Source organism: Apus apus, chromosome 5, assembly GCF_020740795.1.
Source record: "Apus apus isolate bApuApu2 chromosome 5, bApuApu2.pri.cur, whole genome shotgun sequence".
Taxonomy (NCBI): domain Eukaryota; kingdom Metazoa; phylum Chordata; class Aves; order Apodiformes; family Apodidae; genus Apus; species Apus apus.
This window is the reverse complement of record NC_067286.1, coordinates 29,188,787-29,212,672: the sequence shown is the minus strand read 5'-3', so window position 1 is coordinate 29,212,672 and position 23,886 is coordinate 29,188,787. Positions and strand designations below refer to the sequence as shown.

The 23,886-nt window shown below is 37.0% G+C and overlaps 1 protein-coding gene across 6 annotated transcripts in view; it reads left to right on the top strand.

Annotated features, from left to right (window-relative positions):
• SIPA1L1 (signal induced proliferation associated 1 like 1) overlaps positions 1-23,886 on the top strand; it is a 202,743-nt gene that overhangs the window by 131,456 nt on the left and 47,401 nt on the right. For all 6 annotated transcript variants that reach the window (XM_051620671.1, XM_051620673.1, XM_051620676.1 and 3 more), the window contains 5 exons: positions 5,743-5,873; positions 6,509-6,697; positions 12,037-12,211; positions 20,397-20,500; positions 21,700-21,857. In XM_051620671.1, the coding sequence (XP_051476631.1) occupies positions 5,743-5,873; positions 6,509-6,697; positions 12,037-12,211; positions 20,397-20,500; positions 21,700-21,857 (757 nt within the window). The remainder of the gene's footprint in view (positions 1-5,742; positions 5,874-6,508; positions 6,698-12,036; positions 12,212-20,396; positions 20,501-21,699; positions 21,858-23,886) is intronic.

Sequence of the window (23,886 nt, the reverse complement as noted above, 5' to 3'; positions counted from 1 at the left end):
TTTGTGACAACTGCACAAATTTTTCCTTGAAATAAGAGTAAACTTAGAACAAAAGCGGAGTGAAATCAGAATACTGGCTGAAAAACACAAATGAGAGCATTAATGACAAGAAAAATGTTTCAGACTGTGCAGGTACTAGGCAAAATTTTTAAAAATCTGTGATTATTGAAATAAAATATTTTCTCTCTTAATATGATGCTTTAAAAATTAATAAGGAGGACACCAGGTTGGACTTGTTTGGGTTTTTTCTGTTCTACACAGTGGCATCAAAGCAAGAGTGGAGAGAGAGAAGGGAAGATTTCATAAAGCTTCTTGTAAATTTTTTTGAGACTACTTTTCTGGACTATTTTTTTCTTTGTAGAGCATTCTAACTTTTTTGTTTAGCTGGTGGTTGTGATAAGACCTTGTAACTATAATCTTCTAAGAAAATACATGATAAGGCAGCTGATGAACTTCAGTTTTGATAAAAAGTGTAGTTTTTTACAGAAGGGAAGAACACATTGTTCTGACCTTGTTACTGAAATGTAAGAAAGAATACCTTTTTGTGTGAGATAATGACATCCTTAAATATGTAAATTTTTTCACCCCACCATTAATTTTGTACTTTGGGCCACAATGTTTCAGTTTATTAAAACCAAACAAATAAAAAAGGCAAAACTTTTGAACTCACTGCTTCTGGACTTAAAATTACAGTTCTCAGAGAAAGGAAGAGTCATCCATCTTAGGTCGACCCAAAACTTCCAGACCTATTCTCCGGCAAAGGTCAACAACAGATACTGAAAGAAGAGTGAGAACAGGGCAAAGGCAGAGTGATACTTTGCAGGTGTACTCTGCCAGCCTCTGGAGATGTGTCGATAATGGACTTCTTAACCTGCTGATAGTATCATTTGTATTGAGTAGTCTTTGGACTTACCTTCCAGGCATTTATCCAGTTGTCTGTTACCTTCAGTAAACTTCCAGTATTCACAGCTGCGCTTCTGCAGCAACAGAGAGTTCTGCAGCTTGACTATATCAGTAATAAAGAGCCAATTTCTTCTGGCTTTGTCTGCTGCCTTCCAGAATTAAGACTAAGGTCATTAGATTAAACAGTCTCACTGATAGGTGAAAAAGTTTGGTTTTCTCACCTTCCTTGCTATGTGTCATTTTATAAACCTCAAACATATTATTTCCCTCAATCGTATTTTGTTGCCCTCATCTGTATGTTTTCCAGCTGAGATCAGGGCACAATATTTAAGACACAAGCAAACTACAGACTTACGTAGCATTGTAATGTTTTGTATTTTCTACTTCGAAATTCAGAATGTCTGGCCATGAGTTATCACCAAGACTTGAACTTCTTTCCCACACATGGGTAAAAGCTTTAATAGAATCATAGAACTATTCAGGTTGGAAAAGACCCTTGGGATCACAGAGTCCAACCATCATCCCTACTCTACAAAGTTCTCCCCTAAACCACATCCACCAACACCACATCCAAACGACCCTTAAACACATCCGGGGATGGTGACTCAACCACCTCCCTGGGCAGCCTATTCCAGTGTCTGATCACTCTTTCTGTGAATTTTTTTTTCCTAATGTCCAGTCTAAACCTGCCCTGTTGCAGCTTGAAGCCATTTCCTGTTGTTCTGTTGCTAATTACCTGTGAAAAGAGACCAGCACCAGCCTCTCTACAATGTCCTTTCAGGTAGTTGTAGAGACTGATGAGGTCTCCCCTCAGCCTTCTCTTTCTCAAACTAAACATTCCTAGCTCCTTCAAGCATTATGTATGTATTCTAGATTAAGTCTTAATGTTTAAACATTTAGGGTTAGTTAATATCAATAAAGTAGTTTTCAAGGACAGCTAAGCTTATTAGCCTATCCATAGCTTTATATTAAAGACTTCTTAATTATCAATAATAAAACCATAGGGGTGGAAAAATTTATTTCCATCAGTTTGTGTAATTGCTGCTTATAAAAGAGAGCATATTGCTCTGGAGGAGCAGTCCTGGTTTCTCTTTTCCCCCCAGTTGTGTCTGGGAACTACTGTTCTCATGGAAAGAACCAAGAGCATCTGTTTAGCTTTGGTCATCATCAGGCAGTAATTGCTAACATAGTTACTGTTAAGGATGAATTTGAGTTACTGGCTTAGAATGAAAGGCTTGACTGAGAAGTAAATAGTTTCCTGAGCTGGTGAACTGTTGGTCAGCTTTCCTTTAACTGTTGGCAGCCAGTAAACCCCCCTTTGTTCTAATACTTTAAATTCTTGCATATTCTATCCCCAAAGCTGTACCTTTCACGCATGTGGCTAGACTTACAGAAAACTTACAGTTAACAATCTGGTCATGAATTATAGTCCAAAGACATTATAGCACTGACCTCTAAAAACTTTGCCATCTTTTTTCTAGAGAACTGCTATGCAGTTTTCCAGTGCTGTAAATCCTATGGTAGGATTAGAGGAAAATGCTTGATACAGAGTTTCATTCTAAAGTGTTTGGGATTTTTACTTCCAATGTGATGACATGAAATACATCAGTTGAACATGATATCCAAATATAAATAGGTTAAAAACCCAAAAGAACAGCCTCATTCAAAATAAAGTGCATATACTTGGATATCTGTTGCAAGAGAAACTTGTAAAGATCTGTGGAGAAAATGAGTATTTTCACTTAAGTTCTTTCAGTGAAAGCATCTCTTGAATTGTATGAGAAATATGTCACTATATTTTAAAGTATGTATAATCTATTTTAATGACCAGGTATAAGCAATTATTTCTTTTTGGCATGGTTTTACAAATTAACTTACGGTTTTTGCTAGTTGTCTCCTGAATGATTTTTAATTAATTTTTCAAAGAAACGTACCACAGGAAAAAGTAGTCAGATAAAGGGATATAAACTATAGCTTGCAGAATTAATGAAGAGGTGGAGTAGAGGAGAAGAAAGAAAATAAAAAAGAAGGTAAAGGTTGAACCCTGTAGTAAATGTGAATAGAAGAGAGAACAGAACTGGGTCGATGCATAGGAGAGCAAGAAAGACAGCTGTCCAGTGTAGAGTGAAGTAAAAAGAATGAAATACATGTCCTATTAGCAGGCAAGTGTAAAATTCAAATGTCTTTGTGCATTTTTCCAAACAAAGAGGAACTAGTTAAAGAGTAATCAAATTATACAGAATTTTATGTGTATTTTCATGCAGCTTCAAATGTTCTGCTTACCAGCCATCCTAAATGTGTTTTCAAGATGGAGAATAATTTCTCCTGACAAAACTGTCTACCTGAATTGCAGGCTAGACTGGTTTCAAGATACACAAATTTTATCATCTGTGCTGTTGTTGGTACAGGAAGTTAATGTAATTTTTTGGCCCTTCTAGTATGTATTACCAACATCTCTTTTTACTTAAAATTTTCTGTTGTATAAACAAGGGTGCATCAATGGTTTTAAGTCATGAAGCAGTTTAGTGTGGGGATGGCCAAGCTGTCTCAGGTTTTGGAAGCTGTGTAATATGCTGACAGAAAATTGGTCTCATGTTTTTGATGATTATGCTTCTTCTGCATTGATCATCTCTGCCTTAAACTCTTTGGTCTTATCCTGAAGAAAGCAAGTTACTCAATGGAGGAAGAAGTAAAGAGAAGGGTGCTAATAAGATGGTTTGTTTTTTTAAAACAACAGAGGATCTCTGTGGCATTTACAGGGCTCAGATTAGTGGAGTAGTGTAAAGATTTAATTAGGATTATGTGGATGGTCTGGAACAAGATCCCCAGGGAAGTGCTCACAGCACCCAGCCTGCCTGAGTTCAAGAAGCGTTTGGATGATGCTCTCAGGCATGTGGTGTGATTCTTGGGGTGCCCTACACAGGGACAGGAGTTGGACTCGATGATCCTGATGGGTCCTTTCCAACTCAGCGTATTCTATGATTCATTCATAATTTTCCCACTCATGATTAATTCAGTCACCTTAAACCTTTGCCAATATTTACAGGATTCCAAAAGATATTAAAATAATTTTGACTTCTAATTACCTCTGTGCAGAGTACTGACTTTCGATGACTTGCAGAGGAATTTGGTAGAAAGCAGGCTTTAGAATGCTGTGAGCATGTTTCATTTGTTTTGCGTGCTCTGAAATCTTTAATGTAAAACATTGAGGAAAGGGTAGTAAAATACCAGATACTGGGGAAGAGAACACGGTCCCCAAGGGCTTAAAGGGGTAGGCAGCTGTGTGAAGACAAAGGTGTAATTCTGGGTTGCAAGTAAATTCATAAGGAGAAAGCACCTACTTGAAAAGCATTTAGTGTGTTGGAAGAAAACATAGCAAGAACCAGCAAGTATAATTTTAAAAGAAATAGAATTGAAAATGAGGAGCTCAAATTTATAACACTGCAAGTGATTTCCATTGGAAAAAAGACTGCCATTCAGTCTGGATGGAGTGTATTTCAGTATCTATTTTTAGTATGTTTAAAGATGCAGTTCTTGATGACGATATTAAAATATTTTGCATTTTATCTTTAGAGCAGAATAGTTCATATTTCACTGCTCTAAAGTTCTTGTTTTAAAGTTCTGCTTGTTTTAATAATAGCAAGTGTCTAGGATTTCAGGGAGTATGGTTGTGTTTCCTTTCAGGGCTGTTACATCTTTTTTCATTCCACCAAATTTTGCATTTCTTATTTGAATTGTTCAGTTTTCAGACAGCTCTAATTTTCTATTTCTGTGCATCTATAAATTCATATGTGCAGGCATGCAGCATATGGAAAGTGATGACATAGGACTTTTCTTGTAGAGTGCTTGACTTCTATTTATTGACAGTTTCTCTTAAATTTTCCTTTCAGGTATTGTATGTTTAAATTCAGTTGTTATTTGAGATATGTGCAAGTTTTGTTTCTTTGTTGCTGTATTCATGATGATGTACCTCTGTCATCAGTCAAGGTAGTTCATGATGCTCAGAAGGCTCAACAGAAAAGCCTTTAACACTAATATCTCCAATTGTGAAGCTAAAATTTTTGCAAATGCGTTTCTATGATATTTTTTCATGTAAAGCTCGGCTTTACATATGTATAGTTAAATGAATATAAAAACGTGTCTCAGAATATTCTGCTGTTCAGCTAGTGAGCAATTTCTTCACCCCTGTAGTCTCTTCTCTGCCACCTTCCCAGCTATAGGCTAATTTTAGACTCGACTCTCAGCACTTTAAATGTTGCTCATACGGTTGTTCGACACGTCATTGTTAAATATTTAGGCAAGTCACTGTTTCTTGTGCTTAATTTTATTTTTTATGGTTCTGTGCTTTTGATTTGTTTGCTATTAATATTTTCTTCAGTTGTTTTTTCCCCCTTTTTTAATTAACTTGTTGGACTGTTTTTTTACTTTTTCCATACAAAAATACCTAAGTTGCATCCTTTGCTAAGTGCAGTTGTTTGCTGCTGCTGTTTCAACATAGAGTGGCCAGTTTCCCATCTCAGTGCATTTGTCTTTCTTGTTTATATTTTTAAGGAGGGCAAACTAGCTGTGCTTATTTAGCTGAATGTGAATGAAACAGATTTTGCTGTAAGAGCCAATGCAGGTTTTAGGGCTGTTGAAGCAGACATGCAATGTTGAATTTCAGCTTTCTTGTATAAACTCATTAAAGCTCATTAGAGAATTGTGAAGCACAAGGATAAAATCCTGGTACCACTTTAACATGCTCTTATTTATTTCCCATAATTAAGCATGAAAATGCAGTTGAACTTTAAGAAAACAGACAGACTTTGTATCTTGTGTTTTGGTTTTTTTTTATGCAAGAACACTGGAACTATTTTGGGGCAGATGAGAACCTGGGTCCAGTAGCTGTGAGTATACGAAGAGAGAAGCCAGAAGAAATCAAAGAAAATGGACCTCAATACAACTACCGGATCATATTCAGAACCAGTGAGGTAAGCAGTTCAGGAGTTATAGTAAGAAAAGCTAGAAGTGAGCAGGCAAAACGAGGTCCTGTGTGGGGGGTCTATGTGCTTTTAGAATCGCTAATAGATTTCTGCCTTCTCTACGTACATATAACCCAGGAATCTCTTGACAGTTATGCCACATGTTTATAATACACAGAATACAAGTGAATGCATTAGTGAGTGCATTACTCCGTAACATCCAATAGAGAGGAAACTGTCAGGTTTGTTTTAATTAAAGCTTGAGAAACTCACAGGAGCTATATTAGCTAGGAGCAAGCAAAGAGGAGGAAAATAACTTCTTCCACTTTTACACGTGACAGTGGGTAGACCTAAGAAAATCTTTGATACTTCAAAATGCTCTGCTAGAAATACTACTAGATATACTACTACTACTATTTCCAAGTATTAGTTTCCTGTAAAATTTAAATCTCTGGAATAATTTGAAATATTCTGACGAGTGTCAGTGATGTTTCGGATATCAGTATCTGTTTCACACAACTTAAGTTACTTAATGTCTTCAATCTCTATTGAAAAATAGTACATTTTGTTCCACTGCTATTGCTAATCAACTTTTTCTCAGCGCATAATTAAATATAGAAGCTGGTTTTGGTTTGTGTGTTTAGCTTATGACATTAAGAGGCTCAGTGCTGGAAGATGCTATACCTTCAACTGCAAAGCATTGCACAGCCAGGGGACTTCCCCTAAAAGAAGTGTTGGAGTATGTGGTTCCTGAGCTGAATATCCATTGCCTGAGGCTGGCCTTCAACACTCCCAAAGTCACAGAACAGCTTATGAAGCTGGATGAACAAGGGGTAAGTGCAGAGATATAGAATGAGGCATTGTCTTAAACTGTCAGATTGCTGCCATGAACTTCAAAATAACCTTATAACTTTAAATGATTAGAGTCAGTCTATTTAAGTGCCTCGTCAAACTAAAGCTTGTCATCCGAATTATGTTACATGTCTTTACCCCAAGTTTTGCAGAATATTTCATATGAAATCCAGATCATTGCTCCAAGTCTAAAGTTTTAGATTAATCTTATGGCAATTGTCCATTATAATTTACTTTAAAAGAGACTAAGGGGGTTGTTTTTCAAAGAGTGTGGGGAGGAGAGAGTTCTGTTTTGGTTTTATTACTGCTGTTATAATAGAATATAAATATCCCATGTTACTAAATACTTTATTGTTATATTGTATTGGCAAAACCTTGACAAGGGTGCTGCTTGTCTCTCTTTCCCTGCCTCCCCCCCAAAACAAACTGCATGACAAAATATTCTAAGCCTCTTCTTCATACCAATGGTTTTCAATTACCAGGACTGTCCTTTTTTTCCTCTCTTGCTTCTCATGATCAGCCTTCCCTGTGCAGAATTAACATCTATGTTACTGTTTCTTCTTGGTGTCAGTTTAATAACTCCCACAGCATCTCCTTAGCTGTGAACAGTTCTGGGGAATCCTGGAGCTGCTGCTGGAGAAAGCACAGAGTGATGAGGGTCAGGAGAGCTCGAGCCTGGGGGTCAGTGGTGATGGATGGACGGAGTCCTCCCCGGATGCTGGCCATGGACAGAAAAGAGAAGAAGAAGCAGGGAGGAAGTTGTCTTCTGTGATCTCTGACCTTCCTCTGAGCTTATGTAGATACATGGAATGGAATATCTCTGGCCAAATTTGCTGTCTGTCTAACTCTGCCTCCTACAGGAGGGGTCATAGATCTCCCCATAGTGTCTGAGCCAGCAGAGTAAAGGTGTGACCTTGAAGCCCCAGCAGTTAGAAAAACATTCCTCTCTTATCAGCCTTACTTGGAACACACTGGTGTTAGTTAAAAGAAAGCTTACTGAAGGGGAAAAAAAAAAAAATCAATAAAAGGCAAATTGGCTTCATCCTGGCTTAAACCAGGACAGCCACTCATCAACTCCAATACTATAGAGTAATAACTCAGTAATTTTAGCAAACTTAGTTACCTTACTATTCATCACCTCTGTCAGATTGCTAAAGTGTGTTAGAATACTGTGTGTCCAAATTCACATCCCTTCTGTACTCTTCAGCTTCTTTTTATCTTTTAGACAGTTAGACATCTGAGTGATTTCATTTTTGTATACCCTGGCTATTTTGAGTTTTTAAGACTTTTTTGAAGTAACAGCTTTGTTAAATGTCTCTTGGAAATTTAAGTTTAGGCTGTCATCTGTATCACCTTCATGTGCTTATTGGCTCCTGCATAGAACAACACTGCAGTGAGCCAGCGAACACAAAGTTGAGGGGAGATGGGTTTACTGTATGGCCTGTTAAAAGATGGATGGAATATTTAGATGCTTTCACTGCTGAAAGTAACAATCTCTTTCACATGATGAGATCCTAATAAGTTGGAATTCTGAGTGTTTTCCTTAGATGATTAGAGTAGTGATTCCACACATTCATGTATTCATTGTTTATGATTTGTTACCTGAGCCTAAACCTTATCTTTCAGAGTCAGGTTTATCAGGCACTTGAAGACTGAAGGATATCCTTCAATCTCTTTCCAAAGTTTTCTGTTTCATCAGTGGAGAAAATGGAGTTTAATTCAACATGTCTCCATAAGTGAGCCTTTAAATTAAAGTGACCCTTGATACACCCATCAGAGCATAATATGCACATCAAGAACCTGCTAACAGTGTTGATAGGAAAATCTTCCCTAAGACAAAAAAAAAGGCAGAAATTTCTATTGAAAAAATAAGTTCAGTATTATTTCTAGTAAATACCTAATTTGAAAATTAATTTAACATACTTCCATTCAGAAGTCAATTGTCTTTATAAAGTGTGAGATTATATTATCCTTGTTTCATATCCTCTATGTCATTAAGCTCCACAATATGGTATATAGTGTGGTCTTCTGTTACTACTTAAACTTTTGAAAATCATTAAGGACAAGTGATAGTTAAAATTGTATTATCTACATCAAAGTATTTTCTGTTTTTGAGGTAATGAAACAGTATGACTTCTAACAGAAACAGATAAGCGCACTGTGTACTAATTAGAAGCTGCATTTTTTATCAATTCAAAACTAACAGAAAAATTTGGGTAACAGCTGTTCTATTAATCAGGAACACAGAATGTTTATCACTGCTTCTTGCTGAGTGCCACACTGTTTCATTACAGCATGAACAGGTGCCTCTTTGATATAGCAAATAACATGTTTTGTAAATTTAAGAATTAAAACTATAATGTGACCTTAGCCTGTCATAGCCATTAAATTTCACCCAGTAGTCCCTTCATTGAGCCAAATTTGCATGCACCAGTTTTGATTACAATAGGCTATCTTTTTTCATATTTTGATGAGGTTTTAAGCAGTTGGTTGTTTTCATATTTACGAATTTGCAGTTCTTTATTTCAGTTTATCTTGGCTTCTGATACCGTTTTCTGCTACCTATGTCTTAAGAGTAAGTTTGCTGTGAGGTTTTTTCTAGCAAAGGTTTTCATATGCAGTGAAAATGCCTATGCATCTGTTGGTCTTGTTTATTATAAGCTAAACAGATTGCACTTTTCAAGTCTTGCACTGCAACATATTTTCCCTGAATTTCGTATCACATTTTTACAGCTGATCTTTGTCTCTATACTCTTTCAATATCTGCGTGGGACATCCAGTGTCAGAAAGGGAATGTTCTTCTTGCCCCAGTTTTGTACTGGTGTTGTATGTCAAGTTGCATATTCCCTACTTGCCCTTAGATTGCTAGAGTCATAGTAACATCTGCTCTTTGGTATTATGGCCCATATTGCTTGTTACCTCCCTGTTATTTTATTTACTTTATTAAAATGCATAATTTGAATGGTTCTGTTAAAAAGAAATCCAGTCATTTCTTAGGGTTGCATTAGCTTCCTGGCTAGTTACCATCTGCTAATCTCTGCCTTGAATGCTGAGTTCATGGTAACTTATTTCAGGTTTACTTCCAAATATGATTTAAAAATTTGAATATCAGGTCAATTACTGATTTATTAGAGTAGAAGTTTATTGCGACTCCTCATTCACAGAAATACAGTGAAAATGCCAGTCAGTTATTAAAATAATTCCATATTTATAATATAAACTTGCTGACTGGTTAATCCAAGAGATGTTTTCAGCTTTCACTGGGTCCTGGACAAATACTTAAAGTGCCCTTTTCCCACATAGATAAATATGTAAATACTCTGCAATTATTAAAATGAAGCTGCTGCTTTAGAAGTTTTACCTCAGCAGAATTCACCCTTCAATCTCCTATTTTAGCTTTTACGTGGAGTTAATACACTTCTAAGGATGATAGGTTTATCAGAAGCTGGTGTAGTAGTGGAGACTGCATGCCATTCTTCCCTAAGATCTGCTTTTTTTCATTAGAAATACCAGCTTATGTTGGCCGTATGAATTAATTTTAACTACAACAAATCTAAAAACACAGCTAGAAGGCATATTCTGCTCTTCGCAGCGTCCTTGTTTAGATTCTTAGGCTGACATTTTCAAAGCAATAGAGGAGAGTTGTTTGCTCATGGATGCTAGTAATCCCATTTATGTTTATGCCCTTGAAAATAATAAATAGTACTGTACTTGTATTTTATCATAAAAAATATGGACATATTTAGGAGATGCCAGTCAGGTATTGTGTCAGATGATAAAATAAGGGATGTTCTGGAGGGGGAAAAAGAAACAGCCTAGAGTTGTGACTTGTTACATATGCTTAACTTCTTCAACTGGACTTACCAAGTCAGGTTGGTATTTGCCCTTCTTTTTTCCCCCTTATTTTCCTAGTGCTAATACTTTGTCGCTGTCACCATTCATCCTTGGTAGTAAAAGAAGAATACAGTGAGTTGCAATTGTCAGAGGCTTTTTATTTTAACTAGAGACAGAGTAGGACCACTTCTGAGGGCTTTTTAATTATCCCATGGTAAATATAATAAGATAAAATCAAATAATTTCACTTTGTGTCTGCATCATCCCAGCATGTTCCAAAACATTTTGTCTCATGAGCTCTGATAGAAACTTTGCGAGCAAATCACAGCATATTTAGATGACTTGGCTTCCAGTGTCCTTGCAAAGAACTGTTTTCACTTCCTGCTGACCTGTAGCCCAAAGCTGGAAAGCTCGTGCCAGTTTCAATAGACTTTCTCATGATTTTGGTACTTATTTAAAATGGAGCCTCTGCAGAAATCCATGTATGGGAGGAAAGATTATTTACCTGGCTGTAAGTATGCATTTTCACTAGATGCGTAGATGCCAAGGCTCTCCTTTGCCCTCTGCCAGTCAGAGTTCCTGCCTGTGAAACCGGTTTTGGAGATGGCAGTAAATGGCTGTGAGTTCCTTTCTGTAACTTCTTTTTCTGTAGTCCAGACATAAAGGGCACAGAAGTCCTTTTTGTGTGTGCATCTGTTTGGAATTGGTGGGAAGCATTTGCTTTGGTGAATCACAGTTATGGTTGGGTAAAAAATTACTTTATTTGCATCTTTAGTTTTTGTTGTATTAGGAACATCAAACACCAAATTAGGGGGAAAATGGAAGTAAAAAGCACAAATGTGTTTCAAGGTCTGTGGCAGTAAACAGCATCTTTGAAGTATTACCAGCTTTTCTCAATTCAGTTGTTTTCTTTGTTAGTGCATTTTTAAGTCAGAGAAGGGCAGCTGAATGCCATGGACTCTTTCAACATTACTAAAAGTGAATGAACTATTAGGTGAATAATTTTTGTCTCCTCTTGGAAGTGAGGGAATGTTAATTTTGTCACTTGCTATAGAAATAAGCGCATGCTGTGCCCTACCTTTCTGCGTGGAGTTGTTAGCATGGGATAGTAACCATGGCACCAGCCTAAGAGTGAGAGTCAAGCTGCTGGCATGACTCAGCCAGCTCTTTCCATGTGACTCAGTGCAAGACATTCACCATTTACAAGCTGCAGTGTTTTCCTCCTGAAAATAAGGAATGTTAATGTTTGTTTCACTTGAGAAAACATTTTGACATCTTCAGAAGAAGTATGCCATTATTGAGGCATTTGTGTGGAAAACAATGGGAGTACTTGAAACCAGACTAACATTTGAAATTAAACTGATAATTTGGTATTTTTTTATTGTGAATTATGGGCTTAATAAAAAATATGAAGTGAATTAAATAAATAAGTTACTACATCATTTTGTTTTATGCATTAAAGATATTCATTATTTTCCCTTTGCAGTTAAGCTACCAGCTTAAGGTGGGTATCATGTACTGCAAAGCTGGGCAAAGCACAGAAGAGGAAATGTATAATAATGAATCAGCAGGTCCAGCATTTGAAGAGTTTCTTCAGCTTTTGGGAGAACGAGTTCGACTCAAGGGATTTGAGAAGTATCGTGCTCAGCTGGATACAAAGAGTAAGGCGCTCTTTTTCCCCCTTAAGTGAACAAAATACATCATAAGGTTGCTAACTTACTTTATAGAGTGTTCTTAAAAATAGCCTCTTTGCTATAGGAAGACAGTTGCTTAATATTAGACATGAAAAAAGCAAGTATGTGATCTGACCCATACCCATACGGTCTTTACTATTAGATAATTATTGGATTTTGGTTCTAATTTGGTATTAAATTATCACTAAAGCTGCAACAAAAAAAAAATCTGGAGCCGTTATCATAATTCCAAATCCCTCATCAGTGTATTGGCTAAAGAGTAATTGATACAGTTATGTCATAATTTTGATGATATATGCTTATAGACCGTCACCAAAAACTTTTGAGAAGGTATCTATGTAACTCCACTCTGACAAGTCAATCTCTTGCTTTTCTGCTGTGTCAGTTGCATGTAGTTTTTATACTAGGCAGTTTTGTCTTACTCCTGCTATAAAATTTATTTCTCTCTCTGTGGTTTTTCTTTTGAATTACGGAAATAAAACTGAACTTGGCAGTTACGATCAACTTGAACTGTAAAACATATTGCAACAAAAATGCAGTGGAAAGATGATCTTGGATGACAGTATTTATAAAAGAAACTTCCTGCTTTTGGAATCAAGCTTGTGAAATACCTGTATATCAGCTAGCACACAGTATATTCAAATTGTAAATCTATTTTTAAATATTTAGGGAAATTTTGGCTTGCTTTCCTTTGAGTATTGGAACTAACCAGTTCCTATAGAAATCTTTTGCTATTTTACTCGCTTGCATCAAAGGAAATTAAATAAGCAATTGATTCATGAAAGCTGAAAAGTATTTGTCAACTTGGGTGCAGCAAAAACTGTGCTCTTACAGGTCTCCTATTACAAGTACAGTAGCCTGCTTGAGTGCTCCACCATCCTACTGTGTCCTTGATTCTTACAGGCTTCACATTGCCATCTTCTCATATTATACTTGATCAGCCTAATCATCACTCCTCAGAGGGTTATAAAACTTCCTGTGGTTTCAAACCTAAATTAATCCCTATTTCACACACATTTACCATTGAGCCTGCTTTCTTAGAGGTGAAATACTTACATTCCCTCTGTTTTATTTACCCCCTTGAGTGCATTTACTCATTGCAGTTGTGTCTCTGCCGTGCTTTTGTGATGTTACCCTTAATAAGCCAACTTTCTCTTACTGGTATTGTAAGTGTGGATTTCTCTGCTCCCTGCCCACCCCTGCCCTCTGTGCACTATTACTTGGTAACCTTCCCCTGCACTCATCCAGTTTGAATTCAGTCTCTTCAGTTTTAGCGTTTAGGGTTATCTACGTGATTCCAGATGAGAACCAGGCAGTTTCTTGCTGTTAAGTTTTCTTGCCTGTACTGGAAATACATTATACAATAATTCTTGGGCTTGGTTTCCCTTTTCAGCAGCTCCGAAATGCTGCTTTATTAGTTATAAAAGTAAGCTGAGTCATAAATCAAATGTGTATGGAAAACAGAGAAAATACTCTTTCACAGCTTCTGGTTTCATATTGTGACCTTCTTGTTACTTTCGGTAGTTAAAGTAAAATCCTGACTTCCCTTTTTTTTGTTTTCTTAAGACATCTGAAAAAAAACCAACAGACCACTAACCTTTTTTTGGTGTCAGTCCACACACACTGGTTTATAGCACATGTAAATGCTGTATGAGTAAGAGTTGATTCATCTGCTCAGATACACCCATGAAAACTGTAACTGTGTCTTAAAGTACTTGATTGGAATTTTTTTCTCAACAGCAGAATTTTCCAGTAATGTTTGAATTCCTTCTTGTTGCTGACTTGATGAAAGAATTTTGTCAGGTTTAGATTTTATGTAGTACAATCTGGCACCTGTTGAATGGGCACGTATGTAAACCTTTAGTTGATTGTATCTTTCCTAAGTCATCAGAAATTTTTTGAGTTACGTTTTCTGCAGGCACTCCGGGCAAACACATGGCTACACAACATACAGAAGCTCTTAATAAGCAGATTTAGACAGCAGAAAATGTGAACAGTGGCATCAAACTGAAGTAATTGATCTTGATGGTGCTACGTTTCCCTTTCTGCCACTATGCAAAGCACAAACTGGAAGTGGTGGAAAAGAAGGTAGTGTTTTGGGGGCACACCACCAAGCTCTTTGGAGAGCTACTTTAGGAAACCCTTATTGCATATTCTGCATAGAAAATGGCAAAAAAAAAAAAAGCCACCTTATGGTAAACAAAATGCTAAAGACCAGAGGTGGTCTTGAGAGCAGATGGGCAATGCACCTTCAGTAGCTACCCTAAGTAATCAGTCAGCCTTTTCTGGCTTGGCCCTATCACAGGAAGGCCTGCAGAGGAGGAGACAGTGGTTTTTACTGTGACCTGGGTATATAGGGTTTTGTTGATATAGTTATGCCTACAGCTAGGAAGCAAGTTTCTCTCTTTTACAGCTCTGGGCTTTTCTGTTTCTAGAGGTCACTGTCATGAAATAGTTCTTGAGGACTCATTACGCAGGAAATTTTCCTGCATTAAAACTCTGTTTAATGTGAGCACAGTTGATTGCAAAGATGCTCTTAAAAACAAATGTCTCCTCATTAACTTGCAAGAAAGGTCAGAGCTATGCTACTTGGCTAGTTCCTATACATTTGACAACAATTCATAGCCTATGAAAAGCAAATGTGTGGTGTAGTCACAAGGGAAGATTTTTGTTAGCGTGGAGGGAAGCTGATTTGTGTATGTGCTCTGGAGATTTTCACAAGATATTTTTGATTTATGCAAATTTGGAGACGTACAGTTGCCCTAGCAAAAGGCAGTTTTGGAACAGTTGTTGTTGTTAGAAATGTTTAAAATTAGGGTCCTAATTGGTAAGTAGCCATAACAGAGCCAATTTTTAAAAGGAGGAATCTCATGCATCCTATTGATTGAAAGCCTATTTAATAATATTGAATCCTTCAAGGGCTTTAGTTTTGGATCTCTGCCAGTGCCACTGTGGAAAAGTGCTGCTACTTTTGAAGTTTTGTTTGTATATTTTTAGAATTACCAGAGGGGAAGCAGTCTATCTTCTGGCAGCCTGCATAATTTGGATAGGAAATAGAGCTTGAAAATGTCATCTGTCCCACAGGTGCTAAGAAGCTTATGGGCATCACGTTAAAGTAATAAACATCACAGTAATCTTTCAAATTATAACTTGAATAATTTTACTTTATTTTGTAGATATAATTTATGCTTTATTTCCCTCCCCCTCATTTAGTCTTCTTTCTCAATATTTTTAATGGGTAAATGGGATCAACTGGATAATGCTAGATCTGGTAACCTGGCTTGTGTGTCCAGCAGAGTGGTAGAGTGGCTGGAAATTAAGGAGGTTAATTATTGCAAGTTGTAGGAGTGCATGTATTATCTATTTAATGAGATTATAAACTTAGTTAATAATGGTAGGCATCTGTATTAGGTGTTTTCAGTGTGTGACTTTTTGGTTAAGACATGGAAACAATATAAAACCAGCACAGAATATAGTAAATAGATTAAAAGTTCTGGGAACTGAATACACTTAAAATGGACATTTCATTTAGGGTTTGTCAGTAAACCCCGGTATTTCTAATGAAATAATGCAGATAGATTACGTTCTTAACTTGCACTATTTAACATGTTTTCAACCACATGGAAGGAAGAATAAGCTTAGTGTTGTGTCTGAGATACTCACTAGGAGACCAATAACTAAAGAAGGTCCAACGTTCCTTTATTGCTTAAGGAGCAGGAATGGGGGAAAGTTCTGTTTCTTTGTGTTACACATATACTTTTGTATGTTAAAAAATACAGGATTCTGTCCTTGGAAATAGTGTCTGATGTCTGAAACTTATTTGGATATTACACAAGTTGAACACGAGTGCTTGGTGTAATCCTTGTGCATAAGAGAAAGGAGCAGGTGTGACAAGTGCTGAATTTGAGCTGATAACTAGGAGAAACTAGAAATGAGGCAGGGCAAGGTTAGCTGGGAAAACATTAAGCTCGGAAACACTTTGTTCTTGTGCCTTTATTTGTGAGCATAGTGGCAGTTTGTAGCAATGGATGTTCCTTCTCCTGTCTCAGTATAATTTATTTTTTGTTTTCCTACAATTTCTTGCAACATGTTTTTCTTTGAAACACCAAGTTGGATTTTCTACTCATATTGGATTTTATACAATTTTCTAGTGCACAGTTTTAGAAAGCTGCTGTAGAAGCAGACTAGTCATGTGCCTTCAGTGAGGTGAATTTATCAGTGGTGCAGTGCTGGTGTCAGTCACAATTTTGAGCACTGTTGCTGTTGGAAAAAATTACTTAATATGGGAGTATGTTAAGACACTCATTGTGAAAATAGCTAAGAAACATTAGAAGGTATATAAGAATAAGGTGAATTTTTAAAGGTGAATAACGGTGGAAGGAAAAGATGAGATAAATCCTCAGCTAAGTAATCAAACCCAGTAATGGGACCAGACTGAGAAGGCAGCATCAACAGGTATGCCATAAACTGATGGCAAAGGTTATGTCTTTGGTGTAAAAAGGTGCTAATGAATTTGTAGATCCCTTGGACCTCTGTTAAACACAAGTAAATCAAGCTAGATTGCAGTGCTGTCTTACAGTTCTGACCTTGAAATGATGGATATTGTTCCAGCACAGTCACAGAATCCTAGAATAGTTTGAGTTAGAAGGGATCTGGAAGATCATCTAGTTCAAACTCGCCTGCAAGGGCAGGCACAGCTTCCAATAGACCAGGTTGCACAAAGCCCTGTCCAGTGTGGTCTTGAACACTTCCAGGGAAGGGGGCAGCCTCAGCCTCCCTGGGCAATCTGTTCCGTTGTCTCACCACCCTCACAGTAAAGAATTTTTTCCTAACATCTAACCTAAATCTACCCTCTTCCAGCTTAAAACCATTACCCCTTGTCTTATCACTACACACCCTGGTAAAAAGTCCCTCCCCAGCTTTCCTGTAGATAGGCCCCTTTCAGATACTGGAAGGCTGCTATAAGGTCTTATTGGAGCCTTCTCCAGGCCGAACAGCCCAAACTCTCACCCTGTCTTCATAGGAGAGCTGCTCCAGTCCTCTGATCATCTTCATGGCCCTCCTCTGGACTTGCTCGAAGAGCTCTGTGTCCTTCCTGTGTTGAGGGCTCCAGAATTGGACACAGTACTCCAGGTGGGGTCACATGAGTCTGGTAGAGTAGAGGGGCAGGATCACCTCCCTTGACGTGTTGGCCAAACTTCTTTTGATGCATTCCAGGACACAGTTGGATTTCTGGGCTGCAAGTGCACATTGCTGACTCATGTTGAGCTTTTAATGGACCAACACCCCCAGGTCCTTCTCCTCAAGGGTGTTCTCAATCCATTCTCTGCCCAATCTGTATTTGTGCTTGGGGTTGCCCCAATCCAGGTGCATGACCTTGTACTTGTTGAACTTCATGAGGCTGGCATGGGCCCACCTCTCAAGCCTGTCAAGGTACCTCTGGATGGCATCCCTTCCCTCCAGCATGTCAACCACACCACCCAGCTTGGTGTCATCAGCAAACTTGCTGAGGGTGCACTCAATTCCACTGTCCGTGTCACTGGCAGAGATGATAAATGACAGTGGTTTGATTTAAAGCAAACACCTGTAATTATTGTGTTGTACTTCAGAAAAAAGTATTCTGGACTTGGAAGAAAGAACAAATCTGAATGACAAGAAAGGTGAACAGTCTTAATGGATACAGACTTCTGTTCATTAGCTGGATTTGAGTAACAGGGATTTCATAGAGTCATGGAGTCGTAGGGGTTGGAAGGGACCTGAAGAGCATCGAGTCTAACCCCCCTGCTGCAGCAGGAACACCTAGGGCAGATCACATTTAATCTGTGAAGTACTTGGAAATAATTGGTGGAATCATGAAATGTGTAATTCAGATTGCAGATGTATTACTTGGTTTACAGAACCAGTGCTGTTCTGAGAAAGCTCTCTTCTGCCTGAAATGAAGTTCATCCAGGAAAGTTCAAAGTTTGGCTTAAATGCATAGGTGGTGTTCTAGCATATTATTTGTCAGAATTGCTTTACTGTTCCTCTTCCTTTTCACCTCTTTTGGGCCCCTTCCCTCCCTTGGGGCCTTCCTTCCTCTTGTCTTTCTTCTTACCCACTTTGTTTTTTTTTTGTACCTGCTCCCACTTTCCAGTTCTTTGTAATATTTCTTTATAGAATCATAGAATGGTTTGGATTGGAAGGGACCTGAAAGATCATCTAGTTCCAACCCTCCTGCCATGGGCAGGGACACCTCCCAGTAGACCAGGTTGCTCAAAGCTCCATCCAGCCTGACCTTGAACATGTCCAGGGAGGAGGATATTCACAGCTTCACTGGGCAGCCTGTTGAATGCACTAATAATGTGTTTTTGTATACTCTATTTCTGAAGGTTCATGTACAAATTAGCATGCTTACTGTTAAACAACAAAAAAAGCTAGTAAGGAGTTACGTTGATGTTCACATGACTTTCAGGTTCCTCAGCCTCCTTCAGTGTCCATTGTGTAACAATCAGGTAGATCATGGAGGCTGCTGTGAACTGAGTGCAAGATTAAACAGTTCCACTTCAGCTGCTCTGCTTTTGTAATTAGCATTAAAAGTAAGATATTTAGCAGTTTGAGTACTGCAAAAGAGAGCCCAGTCTCTTTGAAACATAAACTGAGATTTTTTTAAGAATAAGATTCTAGGCAACATCTTTTTTTCTTATTCCCATTTTATTCTATATAGATTATTTGGAAATGCAAAATATCTATGCAGCTATAGTATAGAAAATTCCCCATTTCATTTTATGGATTATATTGTGGTTTTTCATTTATGGCAAAGCTACCTCTATTTATTATTCCAAATTTGACAGAAAATGAAAACTTCTTGTCAAAGCTTATACCCAAAAATATGGGTAAATAAACTGTGTATTTATTGGCATTGTAAATGCCTCACAAATCCCAGAGCTAATATCACCTTAGAAACATGATCTCTCTGCTAATAAAAAATGTCAAGATGTAGTATTTAACAACTTTTCAAAATACATTGACATAAATAGCTGGGATTAGATAACATAGTAGCATGTTTATATAACTTGAAATAACCAGGATGCTTTTTTCCATACATGAATCTAGTTATTTTTAAAATTCTGTTTGAAACCGGGCTCTGCACTGTGGACAGCAGTTATATTTAATAGAATATATTTACTATTTCAGCTTTAAACACGTTAGTATTTAAATTAATGGAACATTTTCCAAGGTCTTTTTTGGGTTTTTTGAGAAAGAAAAAGTAAAAATAGAAATTCCCAGTTTGTCTGTAATCAAGTGTTGTCTTCAACACCTTGTGAACTTTAATAATATCCCCTCTTCTTTTTTTCCTTCTAAACTTCATAGTCCTAGTTTTTATCATATTCTCTCCACATGGAAGTCTCACCATCCACGTATAATTATTTTTGTGACCCGTTTCTGGATCCCTTCTCTTTCTTCTATAACTTTTAAAATAGGGTGACCAGAACCCAAAACAGGTGAGAGTACCTTTGATTACTATGCCAGCATCATAATGTCATTGTTGTGGGCTGTTCCCATCATCAGCTATAAGCATGCTAGCATCCTATCTGGGTTTTTGACTGCTCCTACTCATAAAGCACCTGCTTCAGTAAAGGTTCTATCTGATGTCACTACAGTCAGCTTAGAGTCCTGATATTTATGTTTAAAAGAACCCATTCTGCTCTTTCATATATTGTGGATTATATGCTCACTGATATTTAATTATGCATGAGATAATAGCATTCACTTGCAGTGTCTGTCTACCTTCCTTTCTGGAGTCCTTTTCACATTCCTCACAGTTCAGTTTCCTTCCAATTAGCCTGAGATATTGGGTGGTGTCTGAAGATTATTTCAAACTTTGTTATCACTTGTCATGCTTAAATAGGCTTTCTGCAGGGTTTTCTGGTATAAATTCCCTATTCCTAAAAAGTTCTTCATTGGAAGAGTATGCACAGTTATATGTGCCATCTATATGTGTCATTTACTTTGGCAGGTGAAAAGGTAAGTTTTTACTTGCTGACTGATTGCAGCTGGGATCAAGGAGGACTAGGAATTCTTGTCTTGCCTGATGATTTTCTTTTATGATAATGAAACCTTATTTTTAATTTTTTTAATAATGCTTTTAATTTCTCTTTTTTCTTAACTGAAGCTGATTCAACGGGTACTCACTCTCTATACACCACATACAAGGACTATGAAATCATGTTCCATGTTTCCACTATGTTGCCATATACTCCAAACAACAAGCAACAGGTAAGATGGACCATACCTATTTAGACTTTCCTCTATCTTGAAAGTAGCTGAATTCTTAAATATTTATGACAACTTTAATTTTTTTTAACTAGCAAAGAAAATATTTAAAGAATCAAAAGTACCAAAAGTAAAACTGGTCATCTCTGTGTCAGGAAAATGAGCAAAGCAGATTATTGTAGGTGCATCATAGGTAGATTTTTCTCCATAGGAGTGTTTTCTATTTAATTAATTTAATTATTTACTGAAACTTGTATTGAAAATATTATACAATCATGTCAGTAGCAGATCTGCATTACATAAATAAGAGTTCATATCTTACGTCAAAAGGACCATAGTGTATTTAATGTGATGTTCAACCTTCTGCAGCAAAGTCTGTTGCACTTTAAGGATTGCATTTAGCAAATTTTAATATGCACAAAATCAGAGGTGACGAGTGGGTGGTCCAGCTCACTACACAGGAGGACACAAAGCAAAATCCTTTCTTTGTAATGATTTTTTTATTATACTGACAAGCTATTTAAGCTGACCTGCTTTTTTACTCTGAAGTACCCGATCTTGTTAATACTAGGCCATCTTGTGTGTGATGTCTAAGTGTATCACTCTAGAAATGATGTTATTTTGTGTTTCTGCAGATAAAATAGAAATTCCTTTAACAACAGAAGATAATACAGCATTCATTGTAGTTTGTTTTTGTACATTAAATGTTATACTACTTTGTAGTTTACCTTTCTCTTATACTACAGTCTTGGATTTACTGAAAGAAACCTACCGTCTAATTTTTATAGCATGTCTTAAGGACAATGACAATTATTTTCAACTTGAAGTAGAATGTGCTTCTGGCTTGTAGTATGTATGTGAAGTGGGGAATGTTTTCCAGCTTCGATGTATCACTGATTACTCTGATACTAGATTTTTGTTGGTTTTCCTCTTTGTTTAGTGTAACATTTTCCCTAACAAGGTCTTCCTGTATGTTACATGTAGAAATGAAGTTGGTTTTAAAATCCCCATGCCTGAAACTTATTAGAGGAATAACTAACATCCTGGTACTTGTCATATAAATCCTCAACTGTTTCAGTTTTCAGCGTGAAGTGTCAAATGGAATAAAAACTTGAACAATGGTTATTTATAATAATGAGAAATAAATAATTGAAAATTGTGAAAAGACTCTGTTTTAACCTTTGCATCTCTTTTTGGTAAAGCTTCTGAGAAAACGTCATATTGGAAATGATATTGTGACAATAGTATTCCAAGAGCCTGGAGCACAACCATTCAGTCCAAAGAACATTCGATCCCACTTCCAGCATGTCTTTGTCATTGTGAGAGTGCACGGTCCCTGCACTGACAGCGTTTGTTACAGGTAGCTATCACTGGTTCCACTGGAAACATGGAATCTGAGTGCAGAGGGGTGGTGCCATTCCTCTTTTAAATTCTCAATAGGGAAACATAAATAGGGGGGTTGAGGAGATTTTGAGCCATGTGAATGCAGAAAGTTATTTTAAAAGTAATTAGACACATGAATATGTAAAGGAAACATCCAATGAGGAAGTCAATGCTGTCAGTATGTGTGTACACACACATATATAAAACCAAGCATTTGTGAATTATTTTTTAACTCCATTCTCACTTCCTTTTTATTCTCTTCATTAAGAGTATGCTAGAAAGGTATTTCTGTTTTGCTCTGAGCTTATGTTCCATTTTTTAAATGAAGACAGTGAAAACCTTTGCACATGTATTAAGCTTTCCTGGAGAAGATGTGTTCATGTTCATACTTATTTTAAGGCAACTTTCTGACAAATTGCACAGCTACATGATTTGTGTGAACATAGTTTGTTCTTAAACTTGGAGACGTGTTTCAGCTCTTACTCTGTACAGAATCTGGTTTTGAAGTAAATGTAAAGTAGGAAATATATCCACAAAGGGCTACAGATGTATTTTCCATTTAAATCGGAAACACAGAGAAGGCTCTGCTTTTGGTTATTATTTTAAAACTATCTGAATGCATAATTTCAATTTCTGCCTTTTAAAAAGCATAGGAAAGATTTATACTTGTTATACTTTAATAAATTTAAATACCTCGAGGTTCTATTTCAGGCCTCAGGCTTCTGAATTGCTTCAATTGTTCAGGTATTCACAACTACGAGGGCTGGAACCTTACTGGTTACTGTTAGCAAACAGAATATGAGAATTTCAGCTTCAGTAATGCTACAGGTCTAAATTTAAAGGATGGGGAGAGCATGTATGGAAAAAAAAGTGAGACTGTCAGTGTTCATTTTGATACAGGAGACAGCCAGAGCTTTTATGTTTTGTGTCTTTAAAGATTAATATCTCCCCCACACCCAGTGCAAACATTTGATTTCATTTATAGAATTCCTTTATGAAAAGTTTTTCTAGGAAACTTTTCAAAGTAAGTTTTGACCTCTTTTCACTGAATTATTTGGAACAGTTTCATAGATTCATAATTCTAGACAAAACAGGAAGCCATACAGCATAAAAATATACTGGAATTTATATTAAAAACTACATAAAAGGGAAAAATCATGCACTGTCTTGGCCAGTGATTCTTCCTCTCAACTAAGATAAACAGTATTTCAAAAGTCTGGCTTCTCTATCAGCATCCTTTTTTAAACTACTCTAGCATATGTTAATGATTAAATACTTAACCCTGTAATTTGTAATATTGAAAGCCTAATCAAATAAAATGTCAGTGGTAGTTTTTCATTGTGTTCAGTAATTGTGTTTAACACTTAGGCTTCTATCTCTTAGTAACAGACACTTCAGGACTACTGAAGATGATCAAGAGTCAGATGACTGTATCATGAGCACCCCCTGTTGCATACTTTTAGATATATTGGCATACATTTGAAGGAAATATGACAGTCAATGACATCTTCCAGTATCAGTTGCCAGAAAATATTTTTATTTAAAAAACCAACAAAATCAAAATAAAAAAACCCACCCACCACCAAAACCAGAAGATTGGGTGACTTAATTTTTATTTTTGGTATTTCTGTGTGCCCCTCTTCCCTGCACACTCTGTAGTGTTTCTGCAGTCTCAGTTACTGATTTTCTGGGGAAGGATTTCTCTGGTTATGTTTAAGGATTCAGAAAAGTTAGAACAAAGTGTGAAAATAATGCCAGCCAGCCTTCCAAATGAACGTTCATTTCTAGTGTAAAAGTACCATCATCTTTTTCTGTTTGAAACTCTGTTACCATGCTATGTTGCTCAAAATTAGTTAATGCTTTTTCAGATGTAGTTATAGAAGTGGGGCAAATCAGATAGGGGCTGCTGGAGCATTTCTTGTCACAGAACAGTTGCAGTACAGTTGTCAGTCTCTTAGGACAGGCTACTGAGTGAGTGGCACTGGCCTGGAGTGGCAGGTCTTCAG